The sequence below is a fragment of the Ptychodera flava genome, chromosome 19 (genome assembly GCF_041260155.1).
Source record: "Ptychodera flava strain L36383 chromosome 19, AS_Pfla_20210202, whole genome shotgun sequence".
Classification (NCBI taxonomy): Eukaryota; Metazoa; Hemichordata; class Enteropneusta; family Ptychoderidae; genus Ptychodera; species Ptychodera flava.
The window spans coordinates 11,496,079-11,515,351 of record NC_091946.1 but is presented as its reverse complement, the minus strand read 5'-3'; the positions used below and the strand labels follow the sequence as shown (position 1 = coordinate 11,515,351).

Genomic DNA, 19,273 nt, shown 5'->3' with positions numbered 1-19,273 from the left:
TGCCATTTTTGGTCAAAAATCTCCTTTAGAATGCATGTCCAAGAGTCATGAAACTTGGTGCAGATGTTGCTTTGTATGAGGCGGTGTGAATTTGTTCAAATTGTAATGAAATTTATAATGTGGTACTTTTAAGGCTATTTTGTGATTATTTGGTTAGAAGATCATATTTTTCAAAACTGCTCATCAAACAGCTTTGAAATTCCGTGTATTGGTTCTCCAAAGAATGACTAAGTTGAGATGTGTGCGAATTGTAGTGACATCTGCAGTGTAGTATTTTTAACATTTTTTGTGTAATTGTTTCTCAAAACTTCTCTACCTCCCATCTGGCAGCTTTGAAATTTGAAATGTTGGCTTCTAGGGATAACTTAGTTGAGATGTGTGCAAATTGTGGTGAAATCTCTAATGCAGTACTTGTATTTTGAAGACTATTTTTGTGATTTTTGGTCAAAAAACCACATACTCCATGACTACTCATGCAACAGCTTTGAATATTAGTACACTTGTTCCCAGGGATGACCTAGTTTTAGATGCTTGCAAATTGTGGTGAAATCTGGCATGTAATATTTAAGACCATTTGTACAATTTTCTGTCAAAAGGTCATATTCTTCAAACTATTTTTCCTACAGCTTGGGAGTTTGGCTTGTAACTTGTAAGTCTTTTGGGAAAGCCAAGCGCAGATGTCTTCAAATCATGATGAAATTCAGAAGTTTTCATTTTTTAGAATATTTCTGTTAATTTTTGTCAAAAAATCTTATTATTCAAAACTATTCACCAGATTTTTTAAATAATATTCATGCAAGTCACTAGTGATGACATAATTTGTGCAAATTGTAGTGAAATCTGCAAAGTGTGTAAGATTTGCAGTTGTACAGGACTAGTAAATTTTGGATTTTGTAATTTTAACCTTTTTCACACATTAAACTATATGGGAGTGACAATGTCGTTGACACAACTTTTATCTATGTCAAGGCTGATGATGGAGTATCAACTGCAAAGGACAAATCCAGTCAAACATTGTATGTGTAAAACTCCAATCCGCAGAACATAACAAAAATTACTGTACTACCAGTAGGTTCTTGTACATATGTGGGAACCCAGGTACCATTGTATTGATATTCTCAGGGGAATCCCCATAACATGACTTGGGAACCCAGGTTAGAATTTACTATGGTACTAACCTTAACAAAAACCTTTGTTTAATCAACTCCCTTCTCAAATATGTATGGCAGATATCACTTATCACTTTACAAGATGTGACCGTCACCATAAAGTTGCAATTTAAAATATTTGCAAGTTAGAAAACATCTAAATGGAACTTGTATATTGTGTGCCTGACACATTGATTATGGTATACATACAACTGGTCTAACACTTTCTCATTCAATGTGAGAACTTGTGAGCATGACCAAAGTATTAGAAATCAGTGAAAGTGCATGGTGTTACCATGGCAGCAGTGTCATTGACGTTTGTTAGGGAATAGTTGTATCGTCATCATACATTGTGTTCACTAGGAACTAGCAGTCTGGGGGAAGTGGTACCACTGTGCCGCTGGCTAAATTTAGCAACATGAAAGTCACGACAGGAATCGGCAAAGGGCAGTGTAATTCCATTTATAGGGGAAAAACCTGTATCATATTTATCTCTTGATGTTCTGTGGCAGTTCAGTGTTCAAATGTCAGGTCAGATAACAGTGTTGTGAAAGCATAGCCGTGTCGGCGTACAGCCATATTTGGTTGACAAGGAAAACCTTTAAAATTTCAAAGTGAGAATAGCTGTAATTTTTTATTAATTTTTTTTTCATTTTTCCCCACAAAACAAATGCATTTTCTAGTTCCTCTGCTTTAAATTATATTGAAGTACATTTAGTTTAAGCCTGTTGACTGCAACATATCCATTGTGTATGACATAGGGATGGTGATGCAATATACAGTTTTGTTGTTGAAAGACAAATTTTAGTTTAGACTGGAATTCAGCCTTCATCAACACTAACATTAGATACAGGACTGCATTGACAAGTTGAACATTACGCATTTTGACATGTATTTTTGGAGGAGAATAAGAACGTGTATTTTACAACTGAACAAAGATAATGGAAAACACATTTAAAAATTACAGCTCATGGAGCAAATTGAAAGGCTTAAACATTTGCTGAAAGTGAAACTTTGAACCAGTCTCTTTCAAAATCAAGAATAACAATTAGGGGGTCGCCAAATATTTACTGATATTTGAAATTCAAAATGGCTGCCTAGCCTGTCGAAAACATATGAAGAAAAACTACAAGTGTGATTTTTTCACAAAACTAATGGTGAAAACTTTACTTACTTCAAGAGTTTCAAAATGAGCCCCCAAAAGCAGTAGATCAGAGATGAATTGTGGGAATCAGAATATCTGTCCTTGAGGTGCATTCTGCCAAACTGATGATAGCGCTGTTGATTTTAAACATTGAATCACTAAAGATATACCTGAACAAATTTTGGCGTTTTTTAGACAAACAAAAAACTTTTCTCAAAAAAAAAGTTTTATACACAAAATGTAGTTTTCTTGTAAAATATATAATATTCTCCAGATGATAATTTTAATTTTGCATTGTCTTGAGAGAGAATAACTGCAAGGTATCCAAAAAAGAGTGTTATTTTTCAGCTCAGTGTTGCAATAGTGCGAACTCTTTCACAACAATGATAAAATTAATTATATGTAAGAAAAAAATAATAATACAATTCCAATATCACAGCAACAGGCACTGAATATTACACCGTCTTCCTCCTATTTACACTATAAATGGTACATGTACTGATGTATTAAAATAATAATTTGTGGTTAGTGGTGATTTTATTCTTTCATTTCCGAATCAAACTCATTTCTGTTCAGTAATTTTTAACAAGTTTGATTTTGCCGAATATTTTCTGCCAACGCACGTCAAGAAATGTTACAAAGTCACGATCAAATCAACTTACTATATGGCCCAGTATCGGTTGTTTTGAATTAACCTTTTCACCAATATGGTTTTGCCCAAACCAATTGTTATCAATGATTGCTATGGACCTGTTTATATGAAATTTAGGGTGAACAGGTTAAATAATGGGTTAATATTGGAGAGCTTACAATATCAAGTGATTTTTATGTTACAAAAATATCCATCCATATTCATGACTGTCTGTTCGGAATGAATGGAAGACTTATAAATTGTAATTGGAAGACATTTTGAACAGAAAGTTGATTCAATATTTAGGCTCTATATTGATGAACTTTTTTGTGAATTGTAACCCTGTGGGTAAAAATCATTACCAGCAAGATAATTTTGCCAAAATGCTACAGTTTAAAAAAAAATCTGCACATAAAGGGATAATACCAGATGTTAAATACAGTGCATTTCACCTGGGTACCGCAACTCAGCGTATGAGACAGACACAATCCACGTACAAAACACATGATTAGCTTGGGTATCACGGACATATTTCAAAGCCACCGACTCGTCGATTACATGTAATTACAGTAAACCAGCATGGGGCAGCCGCTGTTGAGAGTTAAACAGTTGACTAGACTTGATCTATAATGTAACTTTTTCTTTTACAATTTCAGCTAAGAGTTCAAGAGGTGAAGGTATTCTCAACAGAAACTAACTAAAAAACCACACATTGTAGATCAAGTTTATCTCTCAGTCTAGACAGAGCGGCTGCCCCATGCTGGTTTATTGTAATTAATCAATGAGTCGGTGACTTTCAAATGTGTCATGATACCCAAGCTTACCGTTTGTGTTGTAGGTGAAATGTGTCCATCTCATACGCTGAGTTGCGGTACCTAGGTGAAACGCACTGTAGTCTTAGAATCAAAGTGTTTGATCCACAGCAAAATATCATGGGGATTATTTTCCCATGGGGTTAAAGGTCACATAATTCAGAGCACTATATAGGCTGTTTGTAGTGTATGCTTTAGACTTCTGCAAGTCACTGGTATAAAGGGAAGGCTAATGCAATTTCAATGAAACTTTTGTCTTCCTTCTTTGTACTGTGCCCTAATAAGGGTTTCCAGGAAGCTGTTGTTAAATTTTTTAATCAGTAAAACTAGGCTGTCTAGTTTCTTTTGTCAAAATGAGGGCTCAGCAAGTTCCTTCTTATGACTTTTTATAATACTTGGGAAACAAAGGGAAGAAATGAAAAAATAAAACAAAATGTAATTATGTTGAGGTAGTTTGCACATTGAAATTAAAAGCCCTGAACTTTTGCTCAAACTTTCCATAAGGAAACTTTAACCCTTTCACCCCCAGTTCCTGTGTACAGGTCCAACTTTACCATTGAAAACAATGGATTTGGGAAAAACCATAGCGGTGAAAGGGTTAAAGTATTCCATTTCTAAATGAAGAATAAAAATCAGAGTTCACTGTGCAAAATTTGGTACTAGAGAAACAAATTACCAATTTTGAAACATTTATGAACTTTTGAAATTCAAAATGGCCACCATCTCAGTGTTAACTCAATGGGAAAAATAAAGTTTTTCAATATTCGAAAAAGTAACATGCAGTGTTGCAGCCAGGATGTTGTACCCTTGCAGCAATGTTCCCTAAACGGAACACATTCTCCCACATTCTCGCATACTGCGGGTCACCTCTGGTGCACTCATGACTGTGTTGGGTGTATAGTCTGCAGTATTATCTGTTACTGACAATGACCTTTGTTTTGCGTGATTATTTTGAGGCTTGTATTTATGTACTTTCAGAGCTCTGATTAAAAGTAATGAAAATGCTGCACTCAATATCATAACTTGCTTGTAGTCTGACTGAGCTCTGATTGGTGACAGATATGGTATACTGCTACAATTGCCTGAAATTCAAGCATAGCGACGTAGTAGCTTGAATTTTAATCTGTTAAACTATTATGTTATACAATAATACAAAATTTGATTTACAACTGACACTTGTTGTGCCCAAAATGTGCAAAATGTCCCTAAAAATAAATGGTAGTGGGACACAATGTCCCCTGCTTTAAAATTCCTGGCTCTAACACTGAAGATGGTGAAAATTTTTCTCATTCAAAGAACTTAAAATGAGGCCCCACAAACAGTAGATCACAAAGAATTGTGAAAATTTGAGAGTATGAAAAACTGTCCCAGTTGTGCATTCTTCCTTTACAAGAACTTTCAGCAAAATGTGCCAATGGTGGAGTTATTACCGTACATCTGTACAATGAGGATGAAATTTGACCCTTTGCTCATTCATATCCATGACATTTTGATATGTTGCACCAGATATCAACTTCCAATCTTTCTGAAACCTTTGAGACAGTGTAGGGAAATCCTGAAACCAGTTGGAGCCAAACCCTTGTATGTATACATTAAGTCATAAAATTTTCATGAGTTGAAGTAAATAGTCGCATATTTGACAGGTCATCCGAGTGCCATATTTGGTGTGTTGGTTTTTGGAGACCGTAAACAGTGCAATACTTGTAGAACAGAAACAGATTTGTTCACAATCATAAGTGTGAGCAATTCAGGATAAATTCATGACATGAGATGTGGGGATCGTGTGTTTCCGATACTCGGAGACTGAATAAACATTGTCTTTTTTTTGGAAGAAAAGGCAATTGTTTACCAATCTGGCATACCTTTAATGGCTTCATGTTTTTGAGAGTCCCACCCACTCAAGAATCTGTCAGGTAAAAATTCTGTGCAGTCATTGAAACTGAAAAAAAAAAAGACTAACTCTACTAAATTGTCATTTCCTGTTGCGCAATAATGTAAGAATGCAAAAATTGCCATTCAGGAAATGTTCAATTTAGAAAATATGTCTGCGAGTATTGGACTTCTGTGAAAAGTAATAATCCCAAATGGTGTATGAAATCATGTTAGAAAGCAGTAAGTTGTTTAAATTTGTGACTGTCCGGTACTCTCATAAAGATTATGTGGCGTTATTTGTTGTCAGTTTGATTTACAATTATTTTGAATTGGAACAGGTGATTTATAAATATTATTTGCGTGGGATGAAGTCTGTATTCTATGAGAGGCATCTCCAGATTTCTCTGGAATGGCATGTACAGTTACAGGACATAGGAATTGTATCCGTGAAGTCACTGTATAAATTTACATGTGTTTGGAAATTGATGACTGCATCTCTGTATATGATTAAATCATCCTAGCCTTAAACTTGTCTGACAAAGTGCATATGTAATGGAAACTCTGATTTGCCACACCTGTATGAAACTGAATCAAAATATTCCTAGCAGCTTGCAGATTAAGTATTTCCAAGATGAAATCATGACTACTTATATTGGTGCTAAAATTTGTCTAAAATTATGTTGAAAAACCTACTGAATACATAGACTTATATGTAAGATGTAAAAAGTAATAGATTGAATTACAGTAGCAGTGGTTTAGAAGAGATGAAACATTAGATTTAAAATTGAAGGGTGCACCTCTATCAAAAATAATCAAAGGATGGCACTTTAGATCTTATAAATTACATTTTTGTCCCGGAAGACTAAGGGAAATGTGAGCTACGCTAGAATGAAACCTTAGAATTGTAAAGCAGTCAGATTTGATGTGTTTATCATCAAGGTAAATTCATATGTAAATGAAGTAGATGTTATTTTGCAGTTTGTTTAGCTACTGCAAATGTAGGTGTCAACAAAATGAGATTATTTGGCTTAATTTTCCCTTCAACTTATATTTTTGCTGGTGCTTCCTTAACCCTTTGATCGCCAAAGTCAATTTTTGTTGCGTATATCAAAATATACATCAGTCAATTCTTTTCAAATTTTTGCTAAAATTTTGATAAAAATCTGAAGCCAATAAAGTGTGATGTTCATTTGACCCAAAATTGTCAAAAAAATTACAGAAAAATTGACAAAATTGGTAAAATGTTGCATACTATAATTTTGATGGGAAAAATTACAGCACTCAAAGGGTTAGTAATTTTAGCAGTATCTTTGAGTGTGACTTTTTATCTTGAAATTTTGATTTTGGCACAGTCAATAGAAGGGGAATACCTCATTGATTTTTGGAAATGTTGAAAATGTAGAGTTTGGTTGAAAAAATAAGATTGTGGATGTATGCTTTAATAGTCTTGCATTCAGTAGTCCACAATGGGTTAATCAAAATCTTATACATGTATCAATCATAATGGAAGCCTTATTTGCCTATAACAACCTATTAATGACAATTTGAACAAATTAGAATGAGCAGATCGCTAAAGGAACATTCGATCCAGCATCCAAGACAATCACAGAAATTGTTTGTGACAAGACTTTCAGTTAAATGTTTGTGAAGACATCAATTTTACCTGAAAGTGCAATTTTACCAACAACAAATTTGTCATAAATTGAACAAATCTGAGTGAGACACCCTAAGGAAACCAAATGGCAAAGCAGTTTTTGTGACAGTTTTGTGTTTTTTTTGTGGGTGAATGAAGGTATTATCATTGTGCTACTTGTCACTTGGATATTGTTTATGATTTCTTCTTTATTTCTTTTCAACAGGGCGGTCACGGAAGGTGAAGTTGGCCTAGTGCGAGATATCCTGCAAGATCCGTACTGTGTTGATGTTGATGCAAGGAACAAGTCTGGGAAGACAGCGCTTCATGATGCAGCGTACAATGGCTACGATGAAATCGCCAACCTCTTGCTGGATGCAGGTGCCAACGTTAACAGCAAAAGTAGCAGTTTCATCACACCCCTCCACGTGAGTATAACTCTGTACTAGTACACCCCTTCATCCACAAAAAGTTGGTTTGGTCCATTTTTTTTCAAATTTTGTTTGTATGTTGTTCTTGCTATGTGCACGTCGGTTTTGTAGCTTAGGTGCTTATTGGAAATAAATTGCTGATACCAACAAAATAAAATCAGCAACATTTCAAGTTTAAAATAATGCAGAATTTTGATGCGTTATTGGTGAGACTGTAATTCTAAATTAGTCCGGTGTCTGTCTATGGTTTTTTTGAACACCATAAGCTTTGCTGTGATTCAATTCAGAGAAAACTATTAAAATCAAACCCGCAAATGTCAAATTTTGCACAATCAACCTCTAAAAAAATATTGTGATGTGTTTGGTATCATTCAGAGATAACAAGATTTTAAATTTCATGTTTTTCAAAGACGTGAATTTGCCAGGAATATGTACTGTTTACTGATGTGGGTAGTAGTGTAATCAGTGCTACTTGTAGTTACTATTGAATTCTTCATGTGGAAGTGTCCTGACATCTAATCTAGGAGGTGTGGGTTGGCCGAAGCTCTTTAGCAAGATTGTCTGTGATTGGACAATTTCTTTATCTTTCATCACAGGACCAATCTTTGAAATTATGTTTATGAAAGACGTGTGTAAATCCTATGACTGATAGCATTACATGTATATCTTCCCACAGAGCTATGGGTCATACAGGTAAAGTCAATAGGTTAACACTGTGCAAATACAGTGAGAAAAACAATCTTCAAACAACGAAATTCGTCAATGAATAATATGGAATCTTTTCGTTGCTATCTGTATTCCGTGGAAGTACAACCGTGAACAAACAGAAACTCATGTTGGATTTAGTTTTGACATGAGTACAGAGTGTTAAATACCAACTGTTCATACCTTCATTGATGGCATCAAAATTACTTGAAAATTGATGTTTAAATACCAGCCTTTCCACAAATGCTGGTCTTTCTTGATGGAATAAATGCAGTTTTGACCTTATTTTGATTTCTCATTGAATGGAGTTTGTTTCAACCGCATGGAGGGATGGAGCTGTTGAAGAAAATATTCTCTTCAACTGTCATGCATACCTTATCTCGACTCATGTTCAGGTGAACACTTCCTATGCAAAACCTTCTCTGTTCTTCATTTAGATCAGTATTTCAGCAGAGAACAGGATGCGTAAAGCTTGCAGATAGACTAATATGTGTGCAGCTTTGAGAAGGACATTGCTGTATTGTAAAGGACAGTTGTAACAGGAAAAACTGCTCAAGTATCATAGAACACAAATTCTTAGTGTGGTAGAAAGTGCCCCGGGAGAGATATTTTGATTCTCAACTTTTTTACAAAATTTTTTTTGCCTACCACTTTTAAGGGCTCATTTTGAAACTCATTGAGTAACTGTGGTTTTCACAAATTCATTTTTGTGAAAATCGAAAATTTAATTTAACCCACAGAGTTATCACAGGGATGGCGGCCATTTTGAATTTTAAATGTCAGTATATTTGAGGACACTTGTTTCTCTAGTACCAAAATTTTCATGGCAACCCCTGGTTTTTATTCTCAATTTTGAAAGAGAATGGTTTAAAGTTTTCTTGAGGAAAGTTTGAGCTAAAGCTTGTCTTTTAGTTTGAAGGGCGAACTTCCTTAAATAGACACAGAAGGTGAAACATACACCAAGACCTCTAAAATGAGCCCCCCCCATAAGTTGTAGATCAGAAAAAGCTTGTAAAAATTGAAAGTCCAAATATCTGTCCCTGAGGCAAATTCCACCCTAAAGTTGAAACCCATTCTTCAATGGAAGATGTTAGAATCACGGGATACTTCAATGATGTGTTCAACTTAGCATATGCCCATAAGAATGCTTGCAAAAGTACTATTGAATGGGAATAAAATAAATCAGATTATCTGCAAATGTACGTACTTAAGTCATAGGTTATTTAGTTCATGAAGAACACTTTTTCATAAAAATATAAAATGTTAAAACTGGCAAGATAGTGTGATTTTTCAGCCTTTTAATAATAGCATATGTCTGTTGAACTCTTGTTTATAAATGATCAACCTGATAAAAATCTACCTGTTTATCAGCGCTCGCGTGAACCACTTCTTCATTGAATCAAAATATGAATGACAGTACTCTGAAAACTGCTGTGTAATATTTTCACTGGAATCTGATTTTACATTTCCGTTCAGTTTTAATTAACCTTCTTGTATTTTGAAACCGGAGGTAAATATTTCACAGTAAAATTGAGCGTAAATCACATGAGGTTTCCTAGTTGTTTATAAAACTGATGGCCTTGTTTTGAGAAGTTAGGTAAATTAATAGCTATCAATATCATAATCCAAAAATCAAAGGTCAAAAATCAGACTACTTAGTTAATGTATACGCAAAACACAGCACAGCACAGCACAGATTTATGAACAAAGTACTGGTTGCGTGTAAGCACCGTGATCTATTAGTGCAAGATGCGAGCTATAATGATATTCAAATATGCAGATTACATAAATGAGCATTGTTTCGGTATTAAAATTCTATGCTAATGACCCTTAATCAATGTGGAATATTCATGTACCTCGAATCTTGCATTGTATAACCGTGATAGAGGCGTGATATAACATATTATTATACATCTACCATCGAGAACAATAGAATTTAGCGTGCGCTAAAAAAGCCGTACGGAACTCGCGCCCGTTCCGTACGGCACGGTTTCAAGGCGCCCCATTCCCTGCGGCTGTATCTGCGCGTTAACTGTAGAACGGTTTCAAGGGACCCCTTGGACGAGTGCCAGAACAAGTCTCGCGCGCGCTCTGTACGTACGTATGTGTGTAGTGCACACACTCCAAAACTTGCAGAAGCGCGTCCGTTGTAGCGTTCCACACTGGCGCGATAAAATCTGAAGAAAAATTGTTGACATTGCACGAAAACGGTCACTACTCCGACATTTTGATGCCCCGATCAGGAATGTAAGATGTATAATAATAAGGTTATTACGAAAATACCGCAAAGGATGCACTCGGACATTGGCGCCTCGCATCGCCCTCCGCTTCGCGTCGGGCGATACGCTGCGCCAATGTCCTCGTGCATCCTTTGCGGTATTTTCGTAATAACCTCATAGTCAAAGTAGTGAAAGAAAATATATGACCCTCTGGTATAGCAACCAAGAAATGATATTATTATTTAAACGGTCTGGTGAATTTTCAGTACCTGAGACCAAATTTCTTCCCTTGCTCACAAACCAGTACACTGAGCTAGGGAATACAGATATATTTGAAATTGAAAACAAACACACCAGCAGCCATTTTAAAATGTGCCTTTTGCTGCTTGTACTGCCCTGAAAAAATGCCAATCAACAGGACAACAAACCTTCGCAGTTTGTCTTTTCAAATTTGCAGTGAGTCTTTTCAAATTGGAAACACTCTTGAAAAATTTGATCGCTTTTGTCTTGGTTTTGCCTGATTTGTGTGTCAGGGGGTAGATCAAATATCAACTGTTGGCATAAAATAAGATGTTTTAACCCTTTCATCCCCATTTCCCTCTCTAGAGGTCCAACTTTACCATAGAAAACAATAGGACTGGTTCAAACCATAGTGGTGAAAGGGATAACCCTTTCACCGCTATCATGTTCAAGCCAAATCCATTTTTATCGATGGTGGGTCGAGTGCTGACCTGCTTACAGGTAATCAGGTAAACAGGTTAGAATTGTCACAAAACAGTATTTCTGCTGACTGCTGACTGCCAAATTGTGATATGAAAATAAAAATGTGTTTTGTGAATTAAGCCATAAGCTTATACTTGACAAAAAAGGGATGATGACTTTCATGGTAACGCCATGAGCAGCCGTTGTCAACAATGTTGTTGACAACTTGGGCGATTGTGACAATCAGTTGTTTACATTCAGTGGTCAGTGCAAATGTTTTGAATGCCAAATGTGGACAACTTGTTGAATTTATGCCTAATCCTCAATCTTTGCAAGACGCTAGTTGTGAATATTCATTCATGATAAGCTTTCCATTTAGGTCATTACAGTGAATTGTAGGTGTGTTCTGGTTTGGAAAGTAAACTTTGATCTCGTCTGGAGAAAATGCAACATTTTTAAAGGTCAAACATGACAAAACACATCGCAAATAAATGCAATTTGTCAGGGGAAATCATCACTCATGATTTAGGTAGTACACGCATCGAAATTGAAAGACTTTAAACTTTCTGTAAAGAAACTTCAAACCATTTGAAATCAAGAATAAAAATCATGGGTCACCGTGCAATATTTGGAAACAAATTCAAAATGGTTACCAACCTATATTAAAACAAAAGTAAGCAAGTTAAAACTTTATTTTACTCTCTAAGTATCTAAACGAGCCGTTGCAATTACGGTAGTTTGCCAAAACAGTAATGTAAATGTTTGAAAGTGCAAATATCTGTCCCGAGGCACATTTCACCTTATGATTGACTTTCAAATTCTGTAAATAATACACAAGGAAGTCGTTTTACTGTCCAGGCCAACAACTAAATTATATAACATACATGTACACATTTAAAAACCGAAGGTGAAGCACAATATATAAAACATGAAAAGAGGGATTTAAAAGAAATGAAAGAACTACAAAATGAAAAAAAATTAAAGGCAAAGAAATTAGAATTAACAAATGTCTTTGCCATAATTGGGATTAAAAGTATGGCTTAGTAAATTTGATTCACAAGTTGCATGATTTAAAAGTAGCAAATAGTTAATTATTAAGTGAATTAAAGTATACTGTCACCTGTTAAAATTTTGCCACAGTTACCATGGAAAGAGAAAATCTTAACCATTCACAGATTTTAAGCGGGCGGCCGCTTTTCAAAAACAGCGCCCTCACTTGGGCATTTTGAATACCAAGGAACGCCCCTTTGACCATATATGGGCATATTTAGATTACAGGTGACTTTAAAGTGAATATATTCTGTTTATGTTGTTCCAGTGTGCTTGTGCAGGCAACAGACCAACCATGTGTAAACTCCTTCTCGGAAAGGGTGCTGACCCTACAGAGCGTCACCCAACGACTGGATGGGTACCTCTACATGAAGCAGCTCAGCGTGGCCATGTAGAATGCGTGCGTGTCTTGCTCTCTCTCAACGTACCGTGCAACCCTAGAAGTTGTGATGGCGATACCCCTCGAGATCTCGCTGAGAGATACAGTAAATATGAATGTGTCAAGATACTAGGTGAGCAATGAGTTGAACATTTATTATGCATGATTCCTGAGGAGATATTGTCATTTTAAATACTGCTATATTTTTCTGTGTCAAATCAGCGGTCTTGTTCTTGTTGTTTTATTACAAGGACAATACGTTGGTCTGGCATAGCTGGCCATGCTTATTTTATCCCTTGACATAAACTGACAATGACTTGATATTCAGTGTCATAACTTATTTGGAATTTTCTGGTTTGTCAAAAAAATGTCAGCCACTGCTGCTGTTGTCTAGTTGAATCTTTCAGTTTTTTAGGTGAATATTAATAGCTGCTATATTAAAACCCTTGGAGTGCTGTAATTTTGTCCCGCCAAAATTTTAGAACAACATTTTACCAATTTTTATGAATTTTTCTGCAATTTTTTGATAATTTTGGACCAAATGAACATTGGATTTCGCTGGCTACAGTTTTTCTCAAAATTTTGGCAAACAAAATCTGGGAAAAATTGGCTGGGGTTTATTTTATAAAGGGGACAAAAATAGACGTTGGCGCTCAAAGGGTTAAATGGCAGACCTTCACACATGTGAACAATGAAGTGACACTTCACACTGATATCATGCGGCAACCTTGGTTGATTGGAACTTTTGTCTAGCTATCAGCAGTTAGAAGAATTTTCTCGAAAGAAAGTTATCAAAACATTGACCCTGACCCTTTACATAATGTCTGTAAGAAAAACTGCAGAATGCAAACGCTTGGAAAAAACATCAGAAATATGTAAATATAGTATTCATCAATAAAACTGTTGTTTATTAAATATATTACATATGTAAGATAGCAGGATTTGTTTAAAAATATACTGAAGATTGTTCAGACGATTGTATCAATGAAGTTGAATTGAAGTTGTGCAATAAGTAATGTATTTCTGCCGACATACCACTGGTTCAGTCAAAAGGTGTATTGAGAATGTAATTGCTAAGTGGATAATTTGTGCTTGTCTCAATGAGATAAGTCTTAATTGACTTTTGATATGTCCTGGTAATTTTGTTGGTATGAATTCCGTCAGTGTGATTGAACTCTGTGTAAATTGCGAACAGTTCGTATTTTAACTGAATTCTGGAGTGAAGTTCATCCATCACTCCTATATTTTCAATAAATATTCACATTTTCCTTGGTGTAAAATACTGACTTGAACTTGTTACTGTAAATACTAGTATATATAGGCTTGTGATTGTGTCATAAAATTTGACCAATATTCCGTGTTAATAAAAAAAAGACATTACAGCTGACAGTTGGCACAGTTCATGTACTTAATTTACTCTGAGGTATTTAAACAGTGTGAGAGCTTGTCAAATAAAAATGACAAATGTGATGTTGCTATAGTGTCCCGGCAATTCTTCAACTGAAACATGAAAAAATGGCAATCTGATTGAATCTAAAGAAGACATTTGATCCATCTTTCCCTCTGCTTATCTTTGACTGTTATCATTTTGCTGTTGTCACCAAAATCAGCAAAAAGAAAGGCAGAGTCATTCTATCCATTGAATGTGCCCCAGGGACAGACATTTGGACTCAAATTTTCCGAGTCCTTTTTTGGTCTACTGCTGGTAGGAGATCATTTCAAGCTTTTGGAGTAAATTAAGTTTTCAGTCTGTTATTTTTGTGGAAATCAGATATTTCATTTTTCCCCAGAGAGGTAACACAGAGTTGGAAGTAGCTCTTTTGAATTCAAACTATCTCTAGTTCTAAATTTTGCATGGTGACCCATGATTTTTATGCGTGATTTTACAAGAGAATGTTATCAGTTTGCCTTGAAAGTTTGAGCAAAAGCTGAAGGTTGTGAATTTTAAGGTGTGAACTACCTTCAAAAAGTATATTCATGAGTTTTCCAGCAAGATGCTGAGTATCTAATGCTTTTACACATCACTCTTTGCATATATATTTTTAGTCCCCACGGACACCGTCCGGGGGGATTTATAGGTTTGGTCATGTCCGTGCGTGCGTGCGTGCGTGCGTGCGTGCGTGCGTGCGTGTGTGCGTGCGTCCGTCCGTTCACGCAGATATCTCAGAGATGCAAGAAGCGATTTCATTCAAACTTGGTACAAGGATTACTACATATGTCATACAGATGCACGTCTATTTGTTTTGTGATACGATCCAATATGGCCGCCAGGCGGCCATTTTATTACGATTTTTTCATGTACAGAGCCATAACTCAGACATGTTTCAACCGATTTAATTCAAAGTTGGTACAAGGACATTGACCAATGTCATAGATATGCACGTCAATTTGTTTTGTGATACGATCCAATATGGCCGCCAGACGGCCATTTTATTACGATTTTTTCATGTATAGAGCCATAACTCAGACATGTTTCAACCGATTTTATTCAAAGTTGGTACAAGGACATTGACTAATGTCATAGATATGCACGTCAATTTGTTTTGTGATACGATCCAATATGGCCGCCAGGCGGCCATTTTATTACGATTTTTTCATGTACAGAGCCATATCTCAGACATGTTTCAACCGATTTTATTCAAAGTTGGTACAAGGACATTGACTAATGTCATAGATATGCACGTCAATTTGTTTTGTGATACGATCCAATATGGCCGCCAGACGGCCATTTTATTACGATTTTTTCATGTATAGAGCCATAACTCAGACATATTTCAACCGATTTTATTCAAAGTTGGTACAAGGACATTGACTAATGTCATAGATATGCACGTCAATTTGTTTTGTGATACGATCCAATATGGCCGCCAGGCGGCCATTTTATTACGATTTTTTCATGTACAGAGCCATAACTCAGACATGTTTCAACCGATTTTATTCAACGTTGGTACAAGGACATTGACCCATGTCATAGATATGCACGTCAATTTGTTATACATATATACGTCAATTTGTTATGTGATACGATCCAATATGGCCGCTAGGCAGCCATTTTATTACGATGTTTTCATGTACAGAGCCATAACTCAGATATGTTTCGACCGATTTTATTCAAAGTTTGTACAAGGAGATTGACTAATGTCATACATATGCATGTCAATTTGTTATATGATACGATCCAATATGGCTGCCTTGCGGCCATTTTGTTACGACTTTTTCATGTACAGAGCCATAATACTCTCAGGCATATCTCAACCGATTTTATTCAAAGTTGGTACAAGGACATTAACCTATGTCATACATATGTATGTCAATTTGTTTCATGATATGATCCAATATGGCTGCATGGCAGCCATTTTGTTACAATTTTTTCGTGTCCTTAGCCAAAACTTGGGCATGTCTCAACTTATTTTATTCACCAATTTTAATCATTGTACAAGGACAGTGACCTATGTCACACATATGCACATTGATTTGTTTTGTGGCCATTTTTTTCCGATTTTTTCATGTCTGGAACCATAACTCAGACATATATCAAGCAAATTTATTCAAAGTTGGTACAAGGACATTGACTTATTTATGTATGTCGATTGGTTTCACGAGATGGTCCAATATGGCCACATGGTAGCAATTTTGTTATGGTTGTTTCATGTCGAGAGCCATAACTCTGGCAAGTCTCAACTGATCTTATTCAAAGTTGGTACATGTACCGTACATTGACTTACGTCATACATATACGTGTTGAGTTTTGAAACAGTAAGATCAAATATTGCTGCATGGCGGTGATTTTGTTACAATTTTCAAATGTACAGAGTCATAATCAGACATATTTCCACCAGTATCATTCAAAGTTGGTACAAGGACATTGACCTACGAGTATTTCATACATATGCTCGTCAATTTGTTTCACGTCATGTAGCAGTAACATGTCAATTATTGAAGTTTGTAAGTAGGCTGATATGTCAAGAAATATGTACTGCATCAATTCATGAAACTTTATACAGATGATAACTGATGTTAAGCTCACATTGCTTTAACATTGAAAAAGACATTTATCAGTGTCATTTTAATTAATTTGTAATTGCATAAGTAATGAACTTTCCTAATTAGGGTGATATAGCCATAAATTAATACAACGTCAAATGTGATGAAACTTGATACAGATGTTGATCTCATAGTGTTGTAAATACTGCATCAAACTTTATGAAATATGGTACCAGTGATAATCTGTCAAGTGTTAGAATTGTGTGCACAAATGTTTTGCACATCCTGTTGATTAATTCCTAGTTGACTCATTTTCTGAACTTTAGGATGGTGGCCTACATTGGTTTTATGTTTTCATCACCATGGAACTCATTCTTGGCCATTGAGCGTCATCTGTATCAAAGTATTTTTATCACAGACCTAATTAATGAAGAGGACTCTATCCTCTCTGAGGACATGTAATCAAAGTACCCATTAACAAGTGGGGACTGTGTCATCAACGATGACTTGTTTCATAAGAATATTGCTAGAGAAGTGCATGCAGATTGTTGATCAACAGTTGCTGTTTCTGTCTTTAGAAAATTACTCTCCGCCACCAGCGAGGACGTCACATCTAGAATGGCTGCACGGTGAACTGGGACGCAGTGAAGCCGCTGAATTGCTGGAAAAGTTCAAAAAGCAAGACGGAAGATTCCTGATCCGGACTAGCAAGAACAAAGCAGGAGCATACGTGCTGACCATGTGCATGTACAAAAATATATTCAATTTTGAAATCAGCCAACATGTAAGTGCAGATGATTTTCATTATTTGCACTTTAGAGCTATAAGCAGAGAGTAGGTAAATTTACTGATCTGTGCTTTCATTCAAATGCTGTTATGGTATTGACGTCATTAGATTTGAACATTTGAAAGTCTGAAATCAGGTCTGCTTTTGTTTCTACAAGGTCTTTGTTTCATTGATAATTTTCCATTGTGTCAAGTATGGTACTTACCAACCCTCTCATCAATAGAGGGCCTCTATACTGAAGTGGTTGATATTATATTCCTGCTAGTATGACTTTGATTGTTCAGGGTTTGTGTCTATGACTATATAAAACCACATAATAAATAGTTAAATTGAATTGCTCAATGCGTGGGTGGGCATTATGACGTTTGTGTTTGATCCGTGAGCTTGTATAAGAGTCTTGAAGTAGTGATGTAATTTGTTTCAGTATCACAATGCCGTTCTGACGACTTTGGTTTACACTGTGTCACATGTCACAGAATTTGATTTGCAGGAATTCTATAAGCATAGTAAATTAAAACATTACAGGCAGCTCTTTGTGACAATCACCATTGTCACGTTCATTAAGTTCTTTAATTTTGCATGCAGCCAGGCTGTAAAGAAGAAGAACTGAGCTTGTCTCGATGTTCAATACAGAAAGCATTTACAAATTATTTAATTCTATAGGGAAACAAATTTTTTTCAAAATTGCTGACTTGGCAACTTTTTCAATGCACCAATGAACTCTCTTTACAAAAATCTCGGTATATAGCATGGAAGATACCATAACATGTTTCATTCATGAATTTTTTGTGATAACGTCGGAAGGGAAACATTTAGGAAACAAAGTCCCAGCAGAAAACTAATATGGATGTATTTATGGCCGTCTGCAAGTTTTGGTTTGGTAAGGGTTATTGAATTTGGAAAATAAAAAGTCTGAGATTAACTAGGTCCCATTCTGTCATTGTGATGTGTGACTTTCATGATTCTACTGCTCTACTGGTGAAATGTGCCTCTTGGACAGATATTCAGATGTTTAAATTTTTTTCTATACTTTCTGATTCACCACTTGTGTTTGCTCATTTTGAAGCTCTTGAAGAAATTACAGTTTCTCCACCTCATTTTACTGAAAATCAAATATTTAATTTTTTCCCCATAGAGTAAACATACAGTTGGCAGCCATTTTGAATTTCAAATATTGGCAAATTTAAGGCAGTTTGTTTATTTTTTTCCAAAATTTGTACAGTGACTACTGATATTTAGTTTTAAAAGAGAATGGTTGAAAGTTTTCTTGTGGAAAGTTTGAGCAAAAGTGTAAGTCTTTTACTTTCAAGGCATACATACCACCTAAAAGACCAGAACTGAGTTGCACTAATGCATAAGTGAAAATAAATAATATTAATATAGATGTAAAACAGACTATGTTATTTTTCCTAGGATCGATGGTACGTAATCGATGATGGTTCATACTTCGACACTTTAGAACACTTGGTGGAGCACTACACAAGATATGACGATGGCCTACCAGGAAAGCTTGGACAACCAGTCACACCAGCCGTCCCTCCTGCAACCAAACCAAAACCACCTCCACCTCCAAGGAAACCAGATGATTTTAATATTAGCAGAATGGATTCAAGGCCTCAGGTTAGTCTTTGATGTAAAATGTATCATACAGTCAAACTCTTAAATATGTAAAAGACTTAGCTGTTATGCTGTTTGTGTGCATTCATTTTGAAGAGTGTGGAGTAAAGGAAGGGTTCATGGTCCCTTTTTTGTGGAAATTTAAAATTCAATTTTCCC

At 35.7% G+C, this 19,273-nt stretch overlaps 1 protein-coding gene across 1 annotated transcript in view; it reads left to right on the top strand.

The window, feature by feature from the left end:
- The window catches only part of LOC139118565 (tyrosine-protein kinase HTK16-like), a 36,463-nt gene that overhangs the window by 2,450 nt on the left and 14,740 nt on the right, over window positions 1-19,273 (top strand). The window contains exons 2-5 of the mRNA XM_070681920.1: window positions 7,467-7,668; window positions 12,616-12,859; window positions 17,289-17,494; window positions 18,911-19,117. Coding sequence (XP_070538021.1) covers window positions 7,467-7,668; window positions 12,616-12,859; window positions 17,289-17,494; window positions 18,911-19,117 — 859 coding nt within the window. The remainder of the gene's footprint in view (window positions 1-7,466; window positions 7,669-12,615; window positions 12,860-17,288; window positions 17,495-18,910; window positions 19,118-19,273) is intronic.